Below are 19,321 nucleotides of genomic sequence, written 5' to 3'. Positions count from 1 at the left end.
TTAGATGCATCAAAAGCAGACTAGAAAATCGTGTGTACCAGTTTGGTGGGAATGTGCAGCTGGAAGCTGTACGTTTCTGCAAGTGGACCAGGTGGAAAAACTGCAGCAGCATTCCAAACGGAAGTTAGTCAAGAGTAGGACAAACAGAGTGAGGGGACAGGACCAGGCTGCCTTATATGTGTATATGGAATTGCAGTAACTTGCAGTCAAAAGTCCTACTACCTGGGAGAGAAGGACAAGAGACAGATTAGGAAACAGGATATCAGTCACACACAAGAAAAGATTTCACAACTTGGTGTCTGAACAATGCACTGCCTAATTAACATATGCTGTCAGTAGTGTGATGGTTTGCGTGAGGCTATAACAGACATGCCCAGTGAATTGGCCCTATGAGGGACACCCAGGTTAAGTTGACTCCAGTGTGCGGGACTACAGAGGTGGGTGAAGCAATAGATTGTTGGACTCCCTGGGATGGGAGAAGTACAGTGGGCGATGCATAAGGGATGCCTCTGTTCTCAGCCTTTCTAAGTGACAGTAAACATTCTCCGTTCTCTCGGTTGGCATAGGCAAACAGTTGCCATGCAGACGCCACCCTTCTCTTAAATGTATACGTATAGTTTTGCACTCTGGTTGGAATTGAAAAGGCTGAACAAAAGACAATTTCTTTCTCATGGTAGGGTGAAGTGAGTCGAGCAAAGATGAGTTCAGCCATCTGCCATTATTACCCAGACTACTATGAATGATTGATTGTTTACTAATGTTACAATAACAAAGACACATTTTATAGTAATATGTATTCAACTGAGGGCTGTGGTAATATATTATGGCCATTAAGCATACAAGTCTTAAAGCCAGGGTTTACTTTTAAAGTGAAATTCTGTTTTGTCATCTATTAAAAAGCGAGATGGTTTTTGTATTTTCTCAAACATCACTGAAGCAGTTTTAAGAAGTAAAGTTAAGCATATACATCCAAAAGTATCAAATTTTTTCGATGATAGCATCTCATTTACTGTCAAATTCTCATGCATTCACTGTCAAATTCTCAAGCTTTCACTATTACATCACAGCATTATAAATCACATAGACCGAGGGGGATTTGTTATGTGTGAAAGAGTTGTTTAATGATGTGTTAGGAAAGGCTTAATGGTGTTTGTAGCAAGTGTATTTGCGTATTTGATGCTGTATGAAAGAGGTTTTGACTGAATATTTGATATTGAATAGGTGTGATAGTAAGTGCATGATAAGGATTGCATAAGCGTTTGATGCTGTGCAAGATAATGGTCTAAACAGTCTTTCATGAATATATGACTTCATGTGCATGAATGACCATCATATTGCTCAGCTCCCTCTGCCTCATCAGCATGTCTTTTGTCTTGCAGTCCTGTTACCCTTATCAACATCTGGCCTGTAGAGCATGCGTGAGTATTCCAAATGCACACACATTCAAAAACAACTCACACACTTAAATGTGCAAATGAAGAATACCATTGTCCATATCTCATTATTGGATCTCTTTTCAAATCTCAGAACTTCTGTCTTTCCTGTCTTTGAGAAAAGGTGCATCATATCATAGACATTGTCCCTGCAGTAAGGGTGTACTGTATTTGCACATGTAGGTGATTATGCGCAGTGGGGAAAATAAGTATTTGAACCCCTACCGATTTTGCAAGTTTGGCCACTTGCAAAGAAATGTGTAATCTAGAATTCTATTGGTAGGTGTATTTTAACAGTGAGAAACAGAATATCAACAAAAAAAAATTGAAAACTGCATTTTATAACATTTATGACTTTATTTGCATTTGATGCAAAAAATAAGTATTTGAACCCCCAAGCAAACAGCAAGAAAGCTGGCTCACAATGACCAGTTATGTGCCCAAGAAGCACACAGATTAGTCCTCATTAGTTCTAACAAGGTACCTGATCTCAACTGGTGATGTTTATAAAAGAAACCTGAGATGTCCAAGGACGTCAGAGGTAAGATTGTAGACCTGCACAAGGATGGAATGGAAACCAAGAGATGTCCAAGGACGTCAGAGATAAGATTGTAGACCTGCACAAGGATGGCAAGCAGCTTGGTGAGAAGCAGACAACTATCGGTGCGATTATTCGTAAATGGAAGCAACACCAAACAAATGTTAATCACTCTAGGTCTGGGGCTCCATGCAAGATATCCCCTCGTGCGGTATCAGTGATCATTCGATAGGTGCAGAATAACCCCAGAACTACACAGGGGGAGCTTGTGAATGATCTCAAGGCAGCTGGGACCACAGTCACCAAGAAAACCATTGGCAACACACCACGCCGTAATTTTTTGAAGTACTGCAGCACTCGCAAGGTCCCCCTGCTCAAGGAAGCGCATGTACAGGGCCATCTGAAGTTTGCCATTGTACACTTGAATGATTCTAAGGAGGATTGGGAGACAGAATGTGGTCAGATGATACCAAAATCAAGCTCTTTGGCATCAACTCGACCTGCCGTGTTTGACAGGGGGGGGGATGCTGAATATGACCCCAAGAGTACCATTGGCAACACACCACGCCGTAATTTTTTGAAGTACTGCAGCACTCGCAAGGTCCCCCTGCTCAAGGAAGCGCATGTAAAGGGCCATCTGAAGTTTGCCATTGTACACTTGAATGATTCTAAGGAGGATTGGGAGACAGAATGTGGTCAGATGATACCAAAATCAAGCTCTTTGGCATCAACTCGACCTGCCGTGTTTGACAGGGGAGGGGATGCTGAATATGACCCCAAGAGTACATCATACCCACCATCAAGCATGGAGGTGGAAACATTATGCTTTGGGGCTGTTTCTTTGCCAAGGGTACAGGACGACTCCACCACATCAAGGGGACTATGGATGGGGCCATGTAACGTGGAATATTGGGCTTGAACCTCATTCCCTCATTCCCTCCCATTGAAAACGCAACCTTAAAGATTTGGAGAGGATCTGCAAAGAGGAGTGGACCAAAATCACTCCTGAGATGTGTGTAAACCTGGTGACCAACTACAAGAAACGTCTGATGTCTGTGCTTGTCAACAAGGGTTATTCCACCAAGTACTAAGTCATTTTTGTCAGTCAGATTTGCTAGGGGTTCAAATTCTTATTTTTTGCATCAAATGCAAATAAAGTCATAAATGTTATAAAATGCATTTTTCTGGATTTTTTTGTTGATATTCTGTTTCTCACTGTTAATATACACCTACCATTACAATTATAGATCACACATTTCTTGCAAGTGGCCAAACTTGTGAAATCGCCAGGGGTTCAAATACTTATTTTCCCCACTGTACGTATTTAGACAGAATATTTATGGAATGCTGAAAAGTTTTATTTATTCATCGTCATTTCTACTAATGAGTTATGTATCACCTTGCAGTCTTACGTCGTCACCTCAGCTCTCTCATGATGACACCCATTCACGGATTGAGCATTATGCCAGCAGGTGAGCCTTTTCCTGAAATATGACACACAGGGCCTCATTTACTAACAGCAATGCGCCCACTTTAGCCGTAATTTCTGCGTAAATTACAGGTAAAGACATGGAACCATATTTACAAAGGCAGCGCACTTGAGTAAAAACGCAGTGTTGGGTAATATACAGTCAGACCAGGGATTCCACACAATGGCTTTATTTCCGCATTCACAATTCAAAATTTGTTTTTCAGCAATCACGACAGCATCCAGATCTGAAGTAACGTAAAAACAATATCAGGACAATGCTCTTTATAACTAAGGCTATTATATCGATTAAAACCCTTGCAAATTGCTGTATAGCATTCCATTTCGAGAGCATCAGTTAACTTGCACATTTATTCAATCAATAATTTATGAATAAAAATGTGTTAATTTATTAAAATATCAAATAATTCATGGAGCTCTCCCAAAAGCTAAGTTTGCTGTAACCTTGTGAACCAAAAGCTCTAATTCTAATTCTAACTCATCATCCATGGTGGCTGGAACACACAGGCCCTTTCTTCCCTATTTTAGCAGCACACAATTAACACTAATTGGCGGGGTAAGACGCTGATAACGCGATTACAAGGTTCTTGTTTGATAAATACGACGCAAAATGCGGAAACAATGCGGTCTGCTATATGCGGTATGCAATGCTAAATGCGGTTTGGCAAATGCACTGATTACGCTGCGCTCGCAAATGTTAGTAAATGAGGCCAACAGAGGTTATAATCAGATATATAGACATAACTATATGTGACCCATCACAGAACATTTTGGAATAATGCCCCAAAAATGTTTGTTGGATTAGATGAATTACCAGTCTGTACTACTTACTATATGCACTTCAAATGCAGAAACAGCCTAAACAACAGTTAAGCATCATTATACATTAGACCAACTTATACATCTCACCATTGCTAACAAATACATTTTTTCTACATCCTGAATAAACATATCGATTATTTCTGTTGTGAAAATGTCAATTGTAGTATCTTAAAAGCTCCTCCACTTCCCACAATATGTCATCAAATTGACGCTTTTCCCTTTGGGGTTAGACATAAAAATTAAAACGCATGGCATGTCTCAATGGTGACGGACTATTCACCAGCCTGGCCAAGGGTTTAATGAAACATTGTTTGATATCAGAGAATCATAGCTCATGTTTGAGCCACTAAAAGGTGCATTGTAAAATGTTGTACTAAGTTCACAGCTCCAAAAAATGAACTAGTTCAATATGTTGCCAGCTATAATTTTTCAAAATCTCTATATGTCTGCAATACCGATCTTGGCCTCTACGCAACTTTGGTGCTCTCACACTTGCCAGGCATAGCACGCGCAGCGATTGGATACACCTGGGGCACCTCTGATAATTTCGCTTACTCTCATTTATAAATTGTTGGGCGTTTGGATCAGGAACCTCTTTGTCATATATATTATACTTCATGGACACAGTGATATTTTAGCAATGAAATAAGGTTTATTTGATAAACAGAAAATATGCCATATGCATCATAAGAGAATTAGACAGGTGCATAGATTTGGGCACCCCAACAGAAAAATCACATTAATATTTAGTAGAGCCTCCTTTTGCTAAAATAACAGCCTCTAGACGCTTCTTATAGCCTCTGATGACTGTCTGGATTCTGGTTGAAGGTATTTTGGACCATTCTTCTTTACAATACATCTACAGTTCAGTTAGATTTGATGGGTACCTAACGTGGACAGCCCACTTCAAGTCATCCCATAGATTTTCAATGATGTTCAAGTCTGGGGACTGGGATGGCCATTCCAGAACCTTGTAGTTTTTCCTCTGCAAATATGCCTTAGTAGATTTAGAGAAATGTTTTGGGTCGTTGTCCTGCTGGAACACCCAACTCCGCTAGAACATTATTGTCAAGAATTTGCTGGTAATGAGTAGAATCCATGCGACCCTCAACTTTAACTAGATTCCAAGTTCCTGCACTAGCCACACAGCCTCACAGCATGATGGACCCCCCCACCAAATTTGAATGTGGGCAGGAAGTGCTTTTCTAGTAATGCTGTGTTCTTTTGCCTCCATGCGCAACGCCTCTTGTTGTGACCAAATAGTTCTATCTTCGTCTCATCAGTCCACAGCATTTTGTTCCAAAATGAGTCTGGCTTGTCCTTGACCATTTCTGACCATTCTTCGCCTTTGCCTCTCTGTTATTTTTCTTGGCCTACCACTTTAACAAGAACTGCCTTCCATTTCTTCATAACTTTCCTCACGGTGGAAACTGATAGCTGAAACCTCCGGGATAACTTCTTGTAGCCTTCCCCTAAACCATACTGCTGAACAATCTTTGTTTTTAGATCATTCGATAGCTGTTTTGATGCCCCCATTTTGCCACTGTTCAGAGAAGAATCAAAGAGCAGCACAACTTGCAATTGGCTACCTTAAATACCTTTTATAATGATTGGATGCACCTTTCTATGGAATTGAAGGCTTAACGAGTTTATCAGACTAATCATGTGTTGCAGTTAATCAGCATTAAGCGGTTACAGGTATTCAAATCAACAAAATGAGTAGGGTGCCCAAACTTTTGCACAGCCTATTATTCACATTTGATTTCATTTCACACTACTAAACTACAACTAAATACTGCTACAATCTTTGTCTGGAAGACACCCCAGCACTCAGTGTTAACTAGAAAATGAATAATATACCACTGTGATTTTTTTTTGGTGAAGAGTAAATTATCATGCAGCCTCAGAGGGGTGCCTAAACTTTTGCATATGACTGTATGTCAGAATAGGTACTCCAGTATTACACTTTCATTTAGCAATTATATATCAGTTCTGACACTTCCACAAAGACTCTGAATCTCATTTTAAAGTCTGTATTCTAAGCATTTGTAATAAAAACAGGTTTTTAAATTTGATGATGTTTTTGATTCCTACATACAATTTTCACGCACAAAGTACCGAAATGTTTTAAAAAATATTTTAATATTTCCTAAAGTTAAGGAACTGTTCTAGAAATCCACAGTAAGAACATGGCGTAGGTTGTGGAACATAAATCTCATTTACGGTACGAGATTCCTAAAGATAGTGATAGTAACTTGTAACTTGACTGTACTTGATTATTCTTTTGTGTTCTTTTTACAGATTAGCTGAAATGGAAACCAGAAATGGAACGTATATGACTGACAGCATATCACCCAATGAGAGCATGTGAGCCACATTCCACAGTTTTCATTGGTTTTCATTGTTCTGAGCTCGATGATTAGTATTGTTTTTGTTAATGTTATCATTCTTTCTGACTGTGTCCACCTGACAGGGATGATGAGCATCTGTTGATTCAGCACTACTGCCAAAGCCTCAACACAGGCTCATCACCTTCCCAGCCCCGCAGCCCGGCCCAAATACTTATTTCCATGGAGACGGAGGAGAAGGGAGAGTTGGAGAAAGTCTTGAATGATTTGGAGCAAGAAAACCGGTATACACAGAAACGCGCACACACTTGCATAACTTAAAGAATGTCAATGGCTGTGCCTTAATTGGCAGGTACACCATACACCTTTTTTAGATGCGTCCGGCATCTCTATAAGAGGGTATGTCCGTCCGTCGGTCTGTCGGTCTGTCGGTCGGTCGGTCGGTCGGTCGGTCTGTCGGTCGGTCGGTCGGTCGGTCGGTCGGTCTGAAACGCCTGTCTGAAACGCATTCTTTCAATTGTAATTCCCTCCTGTGTCCACAAGGTGGCAGAGTTGAGTTGACGCATCTTGTTGTCCGCTCGGACTTGTTAACTACTGTTCAGGTTAAAACAAGGTAAGGCTACATACAGAAATGGGGGGGGGGGAATTGAGGACAGCCCAGTAGAGTGATAAAAAGGTGAGGGTATGTGGGGGGGGGGGGGGGGGGGGGGGGTTCCCACAGATCCTTAAAAAACATTGAATGAATTCATCTGAATTCATAATTCGTTAAAATGTCTTAACTCAATCTTTCAAAAGTTTTACAAATGCTAAGACATGGAAGGTCGGACTGTATGAATCATTTGTTTTCTGACACTGCTATTCAAAATAACAATAATTAATAAATAAATAATTGATAACACCTATCTTTAATTTGTTTTTATTTAAATGCCTTTTGCATTAACGCCACACAGATCAGGATAGTGGAAACATCAACACTCTTTTTGCTTCCGGCCTGCTCAAAGCAAATACACTGTCTGCTAGCTAGCAACGACAAGGGGAAGTGCAAATTCACTAAAAATTGACTATTCAATCAAGATTTCACGCCTTATTTGAAACCTTTACCAGGAAATGTATACAAGGCACTGTGTATTTTCTGCAGAAAATGTTTCAAACTCAGTATATTTCATTCGTCTGGTCAAAATGTTCTGATCAAACCTGAAAGTAATATCTAATAATTGCGAGCAGTAATTAACTGTCACTGTGTCAAGTGTTTACATGCTTTCCAGTCATTAACTAGTTTGCAAATGTAATATCTTTCTACTGACTGGATGTATTCCACCATCAAACAAATTCATTTCCAATTTAAATTTTATTTATATAGCACCAATACAATAATATTGTCTCGAGGCGTCATAAAAAGCCTGGCGCCTGCAGGCTGTTGGTGGCAGAAGGGAGAGGAGAGAATCAGAAACATGGCAGATGAATTCACACACGTATAAGCATGCAAGCATACAGGTGGCAATTGTACACGATACATACATACATAAAGACGATATACATGATACATAGTGGATAAGATGGGGAAAGAGCAATCAATTATTGCAAACAGTGTGCTTGTAAGGTTACTATTACAAGGGTAAGTAGAATGAAAACAGATGAAACAGAATTACAAAAACTGCTAAATGTTGATACATTTAGTTAACTATGATGCTGGTTGTATCATGTAGTTAACTAACAAGAAACTGTAAGTTTAGTTAGCTGGCTAGCTACTGTTAACATTCCACACTCAATTTAAAGTATCTCCCTGTTGCCTCATGTGGTCAGTGCCAGAACACCTTTTACAACAGTCTACAATATTCATCCATATTTTCCAGTTTTGAAAAATAGATGAATTTGACAGTCCTTTGAAATCTAATAACATGCAGATACTATACATAAAATGTTTTATTTCTTTGCAGGAAACTACAATCCGAATATGATCGTCTTAAAAAGGCCCATGACCGTCAAGGTCTTGCACCACTGCCGTCCCCCCCCGAAATGATGCCAGTGTCCCCACAGAGCCCCCGTGATGCTGAGCTAATTGCAGAGGCCAAACTCCTGCGTCAGCACAAGGGTCGTCTTGAGGCACGCATGCAGATTCTAGAGGATCACAACAAACAGCTGGAATCTCAACTGCATCGCCTCCGACAACTACTGGAGCAGGTGAAACACACGCTCAATATCTACCAACTGTACCAACTCTCAACTGTACCAATAGTACCCACAAAACACCAGTCTCATTGTCAGCAGTGAAAAGCTCTGGAGTGTTGGCCTTATCGGTAGAGTTTAAAAGAAAAAGACATATCCAACACTGGCCAAGTTTGGCAGACTAGGATTGAAAATGCATTATAGACAGACAGATCTCAGTTGAGGTGTTTGGATCCGAGGCGGCTATACAAGGTCAGTAATATTCCTGCTAACCCCCTGCTGCCCGTGGCCAAAATCACAGCCATGGGGATATCCTTTCATCCCCATACGAGTGTCAAGTTGCTTTTATACAACAATTCTATTACAAACTCATTCAGTTTGACATTTTTGTTTTCTAGTTAATTTTAATTTTGTTTATTCATTTCCGCTCCAAAAAGTAGTTCCAACCAAAGTGTTAAGTGTTGCCAAGCAATGAATATCTTACCCTCAGCACAGTTGAGTCAAAGAGGCTACATTTGTCTGGCTGGTGAAATATGACTGCTGCTCAGAGGTTGTTGTGATGTGCACGATTGATTAGCTTTTCTGTGTGTCTTATATCATTAAATATTGTTGCCTCCCATTCTGCTCTCTCACTTTTTAAGAATAAATGGAATGAACGAGAACTTTTTGGTGACGGATATCCACTCATTGTTCGTACATTATCTAAACTGTAAAAGCCTGCCACATTTTTGATGTATGAAGGCACTTAGACAATGTTAAAAGTTTTATAGATGCTTATTATGTACAGCACGCAGCAGTGTATTGTAATGGTAATTGCTGCAGTCTCTATTGTTTATGCTGCGACTACCAAAGAGCTCTGCAGGTGTGCTTGATGTCTCATTCTTATGCTGGCCTTTGTCCTAGCCACAGACGGAGTCCAAGGTGAATGGCACTGCTCTCTCCTCTCCCTCTACATCATCGCAGCGCTCTGACTCGAGTCTCCCCCTTCTGCGTGTAGCAGCCAGCCAGACTACTGATACTATGGGTGAGTAGAGCATTATTGAACATCTTCCATCATATACAGTACAGTGCCAGTCAAGAGTTTGGACACATGTTTTGGAAATAATTTCACAACTTTCTACATTGTAGAGAAATCAAAACTATTAACAAATCATATGGGGAAAACAGTTTTGAACTTATCAGTCATCTTATTTTGGATTATTTTGACAGCTGTGAACATTTTTAGAATTCTCTCAACCACCCTCTATAGGAAATTCTTGAAGGAGTTTCGACGTATGCCAAGCACTTGTTGGATTATTTAACTTCACTTGGTGGTCCAACTCATCCCAAACTATCACTAGATATGTATGGTAGCATAATGTTAGACAAAGTACATACATTTTTAACATTTGTGAATATTCAATTTGGTGCAATTCAACATTTTAAAGCAGCACAACGGATCAATAGCTATTCGCTAACGGTATGCTAGCAGCTAAAACTAACGAAATCTCTTGAAATGTGCTGACTTTGACATTATGACAAACTAGTTACTCAACGACTGTCCTTACACAGTCAAACATCAAGCAAGTGCAACACAAGACAAAGCAAGACAGCAAATAAGCACTAGCTCGCTCATATTCAATCTGTCTATGTCTAGATCTGTGCCCGCTCCGCCTAGGGAGGGAGACGAGATCTGGGGTTGCCCCCTCAGGTTGAATAAAAAATGCGGGATGTGTGTGTGCAGTGGGAACACTGCAGGGGGAGTTACACAAGCATGTCGAAACGCTGTGCCTAAAGGGACAGTTGGGACCGATGTATTTTGTGCTGGTGTAACTTGACAAACCGTGGCTGGCTTGATTTTTACATGCGAGTAGCGGGCCAATTTCCCTGGTGGTGAGGATTCCACCTCTCCCCCTCTCCTCTTTCTCAGCCGCAGATCAGGAGGCTGAAGAATTTCCACGACCTCTCCCACGCCTGGCAGCATGCTGGTGTGGGGTGCGCTCTGCGTCTGGCGTGGAGCGGTCTGACACGAGTCGGGTCGCTCCGGAAGGCGGAAGGGGTGCCTGTGCCAGCCACGGCGCGCCGGGACCTTATCCGGTGGAGGTGCTGGGGAGCGGAATCCGCTGCGCTTAGCGCCTGTGGTTGGAGTTGCCTGAGCAAAGGGGCGCTGGTCAGAGCCGGAGCGGGGCATTCAGGCTTGGAAAGCCTTGCGACTCTTATTCTCCGCCTCAAACTGGGCGGCCATCGCGCCCACAGACTCACCGAAGACCCCGTTGATGGTGAGTGGCGAGTCCAGAAGCGGCGCCTTCTCCTTGTCGCTGAGCCTCGTCAGAGACAGCCAGAGGGACCACAGAGTAGCGACAGAGGCGCACATGACCCTTCCCTGGGCCTGTGCGGTGCAGCGAATGAGACTGAGGGAGAGGTCCGTCGCCCGTCGCAGCTCAGTCACCACATGATGGTCTCCTCCCAGCGACGCGGCTAACTCTGTCAGCAGCTTAGCCTGGTAACGCTGCAGGAGAGCCGAGGTGTTGGTGGAACAGGCGGCTTGCCCAGCCGCCAGGTATGCCTTCTCCGCCAACGCAGCCTGGTGACGGGAAATGCGCGAAGGCAGGGCAGGCTTCTGGCCGAGGCACTTCGTGGGAGCAGAGGGTGACAGCACTCTGTGAAGAAAGGGAGGGGGGTGGGAGCCGTGGCTGGGGGGCCGCCGTAGATTCCCCGTCCAGCAGGGAAGACTGCACGACGGGAGGTGGAGGGAGAGGGAGACCGAGGTGGGTCGCAGCCCTCAGTGCCACCTCGTGCAGTTGTTGGCCCAAGGTCCTAGAGGTGACGGGCGGCTGCTCGGTCACGTCCATCTCCTCGCTCTCCGGACTCAGGCAGGCTCTCAGTGTCCAGTCTGAAGTCCAGCTCGAGGGCCGGCATGTCCTCGAAGCTAGAGGGTAGCTCCACCGCCTCGCGTTCCCAGGCCACCAAGGGGGCGGGAGGAGGGATGGGAGCGGGGGAAGGGTTAGCGGGTGAGGCTACGGCTGGAAGGAGGATACCAGACACCACGATGCTCAAAGCGGAGGGAGCACGCAGCCCGACTGGAGGAGCCTCCCCAGTTGGCGCTGGCGTACGCGTCCCTGAGCCCCTGCGTTCCCAAAACGCCAGGCGCTTCCTGACTCTGGCTAACGCCATGTTAGCGCAGAGTTCACATGAGGGGTCGCGTCGCCGAGGGCTGCAACCGCATGGTCTCTGCCTAAGCAGACCAGGCAAAGGCGGTGACGGTCCCCCTTCTCTCTGGCGTGCCCGCAGTCCGGGTACACCTGTCTGGTAGACATATCTGCAAATAGAAAGAATAAGTGCGAGTGAAAAGTATTGTAACAAAGCACGTTATTAGTCAGACGACAAGCTAGCAACAAGTGACAATAAAGTGACTCAACTACAGAATAAAACAAGTCAATAAACTCGAGCCACTCAGAGCTAGTGAAGGGGATAAACCCGACTCACCGGCTACAAAGAGTAGAAAGCACACAAGAAAAGTTAGGTACGGCTGAGAAGGTACGTATATCTAACGTTGAAATTGGAAAAGAGAACGAAGATGCGTCAGGCGCTCCTATTTAAGCGCTCATGAGGGGGTGGGCTCAGAAGATGATTGATGCATCTCGGCCTTCCGGTGTGAATGAATAGTGTTTCGAATTCGAGCCGTGACGACGTCACGTCCCATCTGTTATGTCGCAGTCATCTGCGACAGGGAACCAAAGGTTTCCCTTTTAGGTTCAATATTAAAATTGTATTTTAACTAGGGCTGGGCAAGTTAACGCGTTAATTTTGCGTTAATTCATCAATTATTTAACGCCGCCAATTATTTTATCGCGCGTTAACACAGGTTTTATTATTTTGCTCAAAGGCTTTTATTTTGAAAAAGTCTGCCGCAAAACCGCAAACGGATAAACCATAGATATATATATATATATATATATATATATATATATATATACAGATGTCTCGTCGCGTTGCCGGCCAACGGAGTTGAACGTCCGCACTTGGCGGCCATCTTGCCCCAGTCAGCTCGCTCACGTAACTGTGTTTTTAGTGGTACATGTACTTTTTAAATAACGATAACTTGCTCAATTTTCAACCGATTTTTAAGCGGTTTGGTTTGTTATAAACGCCAAATGTAGTTATGACACTGCTAACTTATGAACAATTATAATTATAACCATGGGTTTTCATATGAAAATAACATTAAACAGAACAGATAAGTGCAATGAATACACACATGCACAAGGTATTTGTGTAATTTATACTCAGCATACAGAATGGCAACATGAGATATATGTATACTTTTAAAACAGGAATATTACTAATATAATTTGAATTATTACATGTTTAGTTTAAACAAGTAATTATTATGTAGTAGTAACTGCTACTAGATACAAATGCTGATGTTAAGTGTTTGCACAACAAATGCAATGGCACTTTAGTTCATAGACAGTACATTTATAGCAGTGTCAAGTTCTAGGAGTTGACAAACAGCACTGAAAGTGTTTTCTGGTTTCTCATTTTAACAGGGACATTTGGTACTGAATATAGACTGGTTATGCTGCTCCCTGACGAAAGTAAAATGTTTCTGCTGTTACCTCAGAAATTGCCTGTTTTAATGATATGATTGTGGCTCCAGATTTAGTGGCCAGTTTTATTTCTTTTTCATAACGAACAGGATAACATTAATGTGCACTGTACGTACACTACTTTTGAATTCATTGTTGGATTTTGCGTGCATACAAATTTGATTAATCGTGATTAATCAGGGAAATCATGCGATTAATCGTGATTAAAAATTGTAATCGTTGCCCAGCCCTAATTTCAACGTGTTTATTTGTATGCATACAAAAGGGAAAGTGAAGCAAAACTCTTTAAATTAAACTTTTGAAGATGTCCTTGTCTAGGTGATGAGGATTTGTCAAGTCCATCACAAGATGCAAGTCCGGGGCTGGCGGAAGTGATGGAGCAGTTTGGCAGCACTTTTCCTCATAGCCAGGGTGAGTGGACATAGAAGCATGCCCATTCATAAACATTTGAATACTATGGTTAGACCTTATGTATGCTGTTCATGTTTTAATGGTTAAAAGATTTGAGTTGTTAAGCAATGTTAGAGTGGTGAATCATCTAAGAACACACTAGAGATAATTTGTTCTCCAATATTTCTAATTAACCAGGGTTGTGTGGTAGGTAAAAAGACCACACTCTTATTTTATTGTAAGGTTCAACAACAGGTCTGCTATGAAATATCAGGGCTTTCCTTACCATATAAACCCCTTCATGATTTAAATAACCATCATTTTCATCCAAACTTCAACCTAGTCAGTAGATGTGTGACACAGGTCATGTTGTTGGGTGGCACCAGCAAACTTAGTCAAAAAACAATCGACAGTTATTGCCCTCAGGCACAGTTTTGAAAGGATACAATTAAGGCTATGAAATGTGTACATATCCCACTGAATTTCTTGTAATAGTGATGGGACAAGAATATAGTGATTACCTAGGCCTACACATATGGGTGCTGTTCCTTTAAATAGGTATCCCGGGGTTATAGGAGGTGAACAAAGTTATTTTTGTTTGGTGGAGGAGTGACGGCAAGCTAGAGTTTGAATCCTACTGTAAACCTAGACAGCCCAAATTATACATTTGTGCAAACTAGTTATTTTATTTAAAATTCCATATATTGGGTATCTAACGAACACTGGCAATATATGTACTTTATTTGTGTAAGAATTTGTTTCTATTTTGTCTTTTGGCATAGTGGCGGTAATACAGATCTCCTGATTTAAGTTATCCCGACAATGAATTGTAACAAATTCTTTGTTTGCGAAATTACAATTTGTTATAAGTGATGAAGTTTTGACTATTTCATCACAAAAATTGTCCAGGCAGACAATGTCGACTACACTTAGATATACAGTTAGGTCCATAAATATTTGGACATTGACACAATTTTCATTATGTTGTTTCTGTACACCACCACAATGGATTTTAAATCGAACAATCAATGTGCTTTAAGTGCAGACTTTCAGCTTTAATTTGAGGGAATTTACATCCAAATCAGGTGAACGGTGTAGGAATTACAACACATTGTATCTGTGTGTCAGGGAAATAACCCTTAACCTAATCAGTGTTGCAGTTAATCAGCATTAAGCGGTTACAGGTATTCAAGTCATTAAAATGATTAGGGTGACTAAATATTTGCACAGCCTATTATTCACATTTGATTTAATTTAATTTCACACAACTAAATACTGCTACAGCACTCAGTGTTAACTAGAAAATGAATAATATACCACTGAGATCTTTTTTGGGTGAAGACAGAGTAAATTATCATGCAGCCTCAGAGGGGTGCCTAAACTTTTGCATACGACTGTACATAATGACATTAAATGTTTCATTAAGTATATTTTACATGTGTATTGTTACAGAGATTTCTATCAGTCAAATAATTTAGTAAGCTTACCTTCCCCTGGCTTTTGTTAGGATCCACCACTGCTAACTAGCTAGCTAAGGAATATTTTAAATTACTTTTTATTTAAATGGCAGATATCCATTTGCTTTCAATCATAGCTAGTTATGTAGATTATGTTAAACTCTCCTAAATGTAATTTACAAAATTAAAATAGGAAAGCATAGAAACACTCGGGCGAACTGTTAAGATGGCTTCCTAAGCTAGAGAGCTCGGAGAGCTTGGTTAACTGGCATGAGACATTAACTGTGACTGTACCATGAACTCATGAAATTTGAATCACTTTACTGTACATTTTGGCTGACAGAGCTGACTGTCCTCATGGAGGACATATGTCCTCTTTCTGTAATAAGCTGTTTTATGCGGGAATGAATGAGACAATGAGATACAAGTGGGAATGTAAATATATTATCTATTTTTTTAGTCATACAGATGTGTTGCACCAACGGAAAGGTTAGGCTACCATAGTTGACAAACCTAAAACTATTATGTATATAGAACCGCTTCTTTCACAGTATTGTACACATAGACACTAAGAATAAATAGCACCTGGAATGATTATAGCATTAATGTTTGTACAATGTCTAACCTAAAAAAAAGCGTGCCACATTTGGCACACTTAAAGCCCCGAGCTCAGACATGATAAGCGAGGACTTCAGTCACAGTACACAGACATGATATAGCATCACTTCAGTCACAGTACACAGACATGATAAGCGAGGACTTCAGTCACAGTACACAGACATGATATAGCATCACTTCAGTCACAGTACACAGACATGATATAGTGAGGACTTCAGTCACAGTACACAGACATGATATAGCATCACTTCAGTCACAGTACACAGACATGATATAGTGAGGACTTCAGTCACAGTACACAGACATGATATAGCATCACTTCAGTCACAGTACACAGACATGATATAGTGAGGACTTCAGTCACAGTACACAGACATGATATAGCATCACTTCAGTCACAGTACACAGACATGATATAGTGAGGACTTCAGTCACAGTACACAGACATGATATAGTGAGGACTTCAGTCACAGTACACAGACATGATATAGCATCACTTCAGATAGTATAGTGAAGAATATCCTTTATTTGTCATCAAAGATAACTAACAGACTGAGATCATCTAAAGCAGTACAGTTTGACTTGACATTTTAGGAATTTTTCTCATTGGATATTTATTTTTGTATACATTCCAGTATATGAATCAGAGGAAGTAAATGGATAATTCAATCAATCAGCTAGAACATATATTTTTGCAACTTTTATTGACATTTTCACCTACTGTCCTGACTAATTCACTTGCTTTCTCCCCATTTCTCTCCCTGTCCCTGTCTTTACCCCTGTTTGTTTCCTGGCTTTTGTCTTATTTTAATTTTTTTCTCCATTTCCAAGGAGGGCAACGGGTAAACCAGTGAGAGGTCAGTGGTGCTTTTAACCCAGTCTTTACCTGTCATCTTTCTTCACATATCTCTGATGTCTTGCCCCTTGCTGTACTAATTGAAATCATTGCTTGTCCTTCCTCTCCTCTCAACATTTCTTCTGTTTCACCATACAGTTCAAGTCACATTGTATTTTGTGTAACTGTACTATGATATGGGGCCTCATTTATAAAACGTTGCGTAGAAACCATCCTACATTTTGTCTAAGACATTTCCTGAAATGAGCGTAAGTGAGATCCACAGAAACGAACGTACACACAAAAAACCACGTGTACGCCAATCCTTCGGTTATGAATCACAAATGATCGTGGAGTTGTGTGCAACTGAATCTCCGCCCTCAAAACGCCCCTATTTAATCTAATCAGCATATTATCAATGCACAAACAGAGCGCATCCTCAATGCACAAACTCTCTGTGACAGTGGCAAGCAAGAAAGAAACATGTAAACAGAAGAATTTAAGTGAAGCTGACATCGACGTTCTGCTGATGGAAGAGCAGATGCGGGCCAAAACATCGTTAGAAAGCCTGTCTGGTGGCGTAATGGCAAAAGCAAAGTATTTGACATGTAGTAGACACGTCTCTGAAGCACCAGCACCTGCGGCACGAACAGCACCAGAAGCCGCATCTGCGGCAGGAGCCGAAGGCTTTGGTGCGCTCCACTACCGACCTGTGCTGTATTGAAGTGGGCTTCCTAGGCTGTCTGAGTGTGCAAAATCTGGATGAGAAAACATTGGGAACTAGGGGTGGGCGATATGGGCAAAAAATAATATCTCAAATTTTTTTTTCATTTTGACGATAACGATAATTAGACGATATTTAAAAAATAAATGTGATTGGAATTCTCAGAGTTAGGCTATACCTTCTTGGAGATTACAATAATGGGCACAATGTTTAAGGAAAACACTTCTTTATTGTCTTTAAACTAAAATAACTTAATTGAACTGCAATGCATACATATTGAACTCTTGTAATAAAGTGCTCCATGCATCCATGAGAATTATTGCACATCAAAAGCAGTTCTTATGGCCTTATTAAACTTAAATTTCTGTCCAGGATTGTACAAAAATACAAATACATGAGCATTAGAGCATGGATCGGGACGAATTTTTAAACTGGGGCATCAACAGTTAAATGCTCTCTCTCACAAACAAGCGCTGTTTAACGCACAAGCGTACACAATAAGGCCAATAAGCATATTTAAATTAAATAATTCACATTGCAAGAACGTTTAGTAAAATGGTGCGGCTCCTTTAAGGAGCACGTACAGGGAGGGACAACGGTGACTCATAGTTTGGATGTAGCAACAAACATTTATGTGCTGTGAAAGCGTTAACCAGTATGTGAGTAACGTGAGTTTTATTAAAGCATAGCGTGTGTAATGTGTAGCTATTTCATTCCGTTTGCTAATCTTTCCTGCTGTCTGTTACTAACCAGCAGCAGACATAAAGGAAAGGGAATTAACCCTTAAGTTAAAAACATGTAATCTACTTCGGCCGTGGAGCATTTTACTCCCTTACAATATTCAACTACGTTTAGAGACAGACAGCAGGAAAGGTTAACAAACGGAATGGAATAGCTACACATTACACACGCTATGTTTTAATAAAACTCACGTTTTATGCTACATCAACGGAGGCACAACAGACATCACCATGCGCTGCTAACCTGTTGCAAAGTGGATGCGAGAAGCCATGTCACGTGATCACGTAGACCCACTAGTCGTGTGAGTGCCGTGCTGTGGGGAGCGTTGCTGCGCCGTAGGTTATATTAAGAACATGATGTGAACAGTTTCCCCGTGCGTGTCATTGTTTTTGGCAAAGTCATTTAAATACTCGATAATGTAATTTTGCACATCGTTTGAACAACAATGACGATATTATCGCAGACGATATATATCGCCCACCCCTATTGGGAACCCTGTTTTATGCAGGAAATCCTCTTTCACATTTTGCTGGGCACTGTATGGAAATCTAATACATTGCGGGCATATAGAGGGATAGTAGCCTACTGCGAAGGACATCGGGCAAAATTATGCTTAATGATGACGGGGATTGCTCGACTGGTCTCCAATTTCTCATCGGAACGTTCCTGTAGACAGGAATCCAAGAACGGACAAAACTTGAACGTGTATGGCCTGTTTGCATCTGGTGCGCCTCTGTAGACGAGAGGCCATTTGGGCACAACGCTCTCGTCAAGCGGTACCTGCTTATCAGACATACATCATCCTGTGTCAAAAAGTCTGCGCGATCACAAAAAAACCCTCTCTCTCCTTATTGCACAGTTGGCAATATCCTCCAACAACGCCAATGCAGCCATATCTCCTACTGAAAACTAAGCCACTATTAGACTTTTTATAGGCTATACGTTTGAGCAAAATGTTTTACACTTGTGAAATTAAAACGGATACATATAAGACGTGAATCTCATTCATGTGTGAATTATTCTAATAGTTTATTTGATTTTATTGAGCGAAACATTAATTTGGCCTTCATTAGCCCAAATGGTGACGGTGGTGCTGACCATGATGATGATGAAAATGCGTGTTGGCTGTTGGCGCTCGGAGAGTCCTGAATTCCTGCAGTACTCCAGTATT

General features: G+C 41.3%; 1 protein-coding gene across 5 annotated transcripts in view; it reads left to right on the top strand.

Moving 5' to 3' along the window:
- The window catches only part of dmd (dystrophin), a 237,000-nt gene that overhangs the window by 215,984 nt on the left and 1,695 nt on the right, over positions 1–19,321 (top strand). For 3 of the 5 annotated variants that reach the window (XM_080851393.1, XM_080851391.1, XM_080851394.1), the window contains 8 exons: positions 1,380–1,418; positions 3,378–3,443; positions 6,584–6,649; positions 6,756–6,914; positions 8,568–8,811; positions 9,700–9,820; positions 13,704–13,796; positions 16,682–16,707. In XM_080851393.1, coding sequence (XP_080707519.1) covers positions 1,380–1,418; positions 3,378–3,443; positions 6,584–6,649; positions 6,756–6,914; positions 8,568–8,811; positions 9,700–9,820; positions 13,704–13,796; positions 16,682–16,704 — 811 coding nt within the window. In that variant the 3' untranslated portion in view covers positions 16,705–16,707. The remainder of the gene's footprint in view (positions 1–1,379; positions 1,419–3,377; positions 3,444–6,583; positions 6,650–6,755; positions 6,915–8,567; positions 8,812–9,699; positions 9,821–13,703; positions 13,797–16,681; positions 16,708–19,321) is intronic. The other 2 variants (XM_080851392.1, XM_080851395.1) reach the window with 2 other exon arrangements.

The sequence above is a fragment of the Sprattus sprattus genome (assembly GCF_963457725.1).
Source record: "Sprattus sprattus genome assembly, chromosome: 14".
Lineage (NCBI taxonomy): Eukaryota > Metazoa > Chordata > Actinopteri > Clupeiformes > Clupeidae > Sprattus > Sprattus sprattus.
This window is presented reverse-complemented; position numbering and strand designations above follow the sequence as displayed.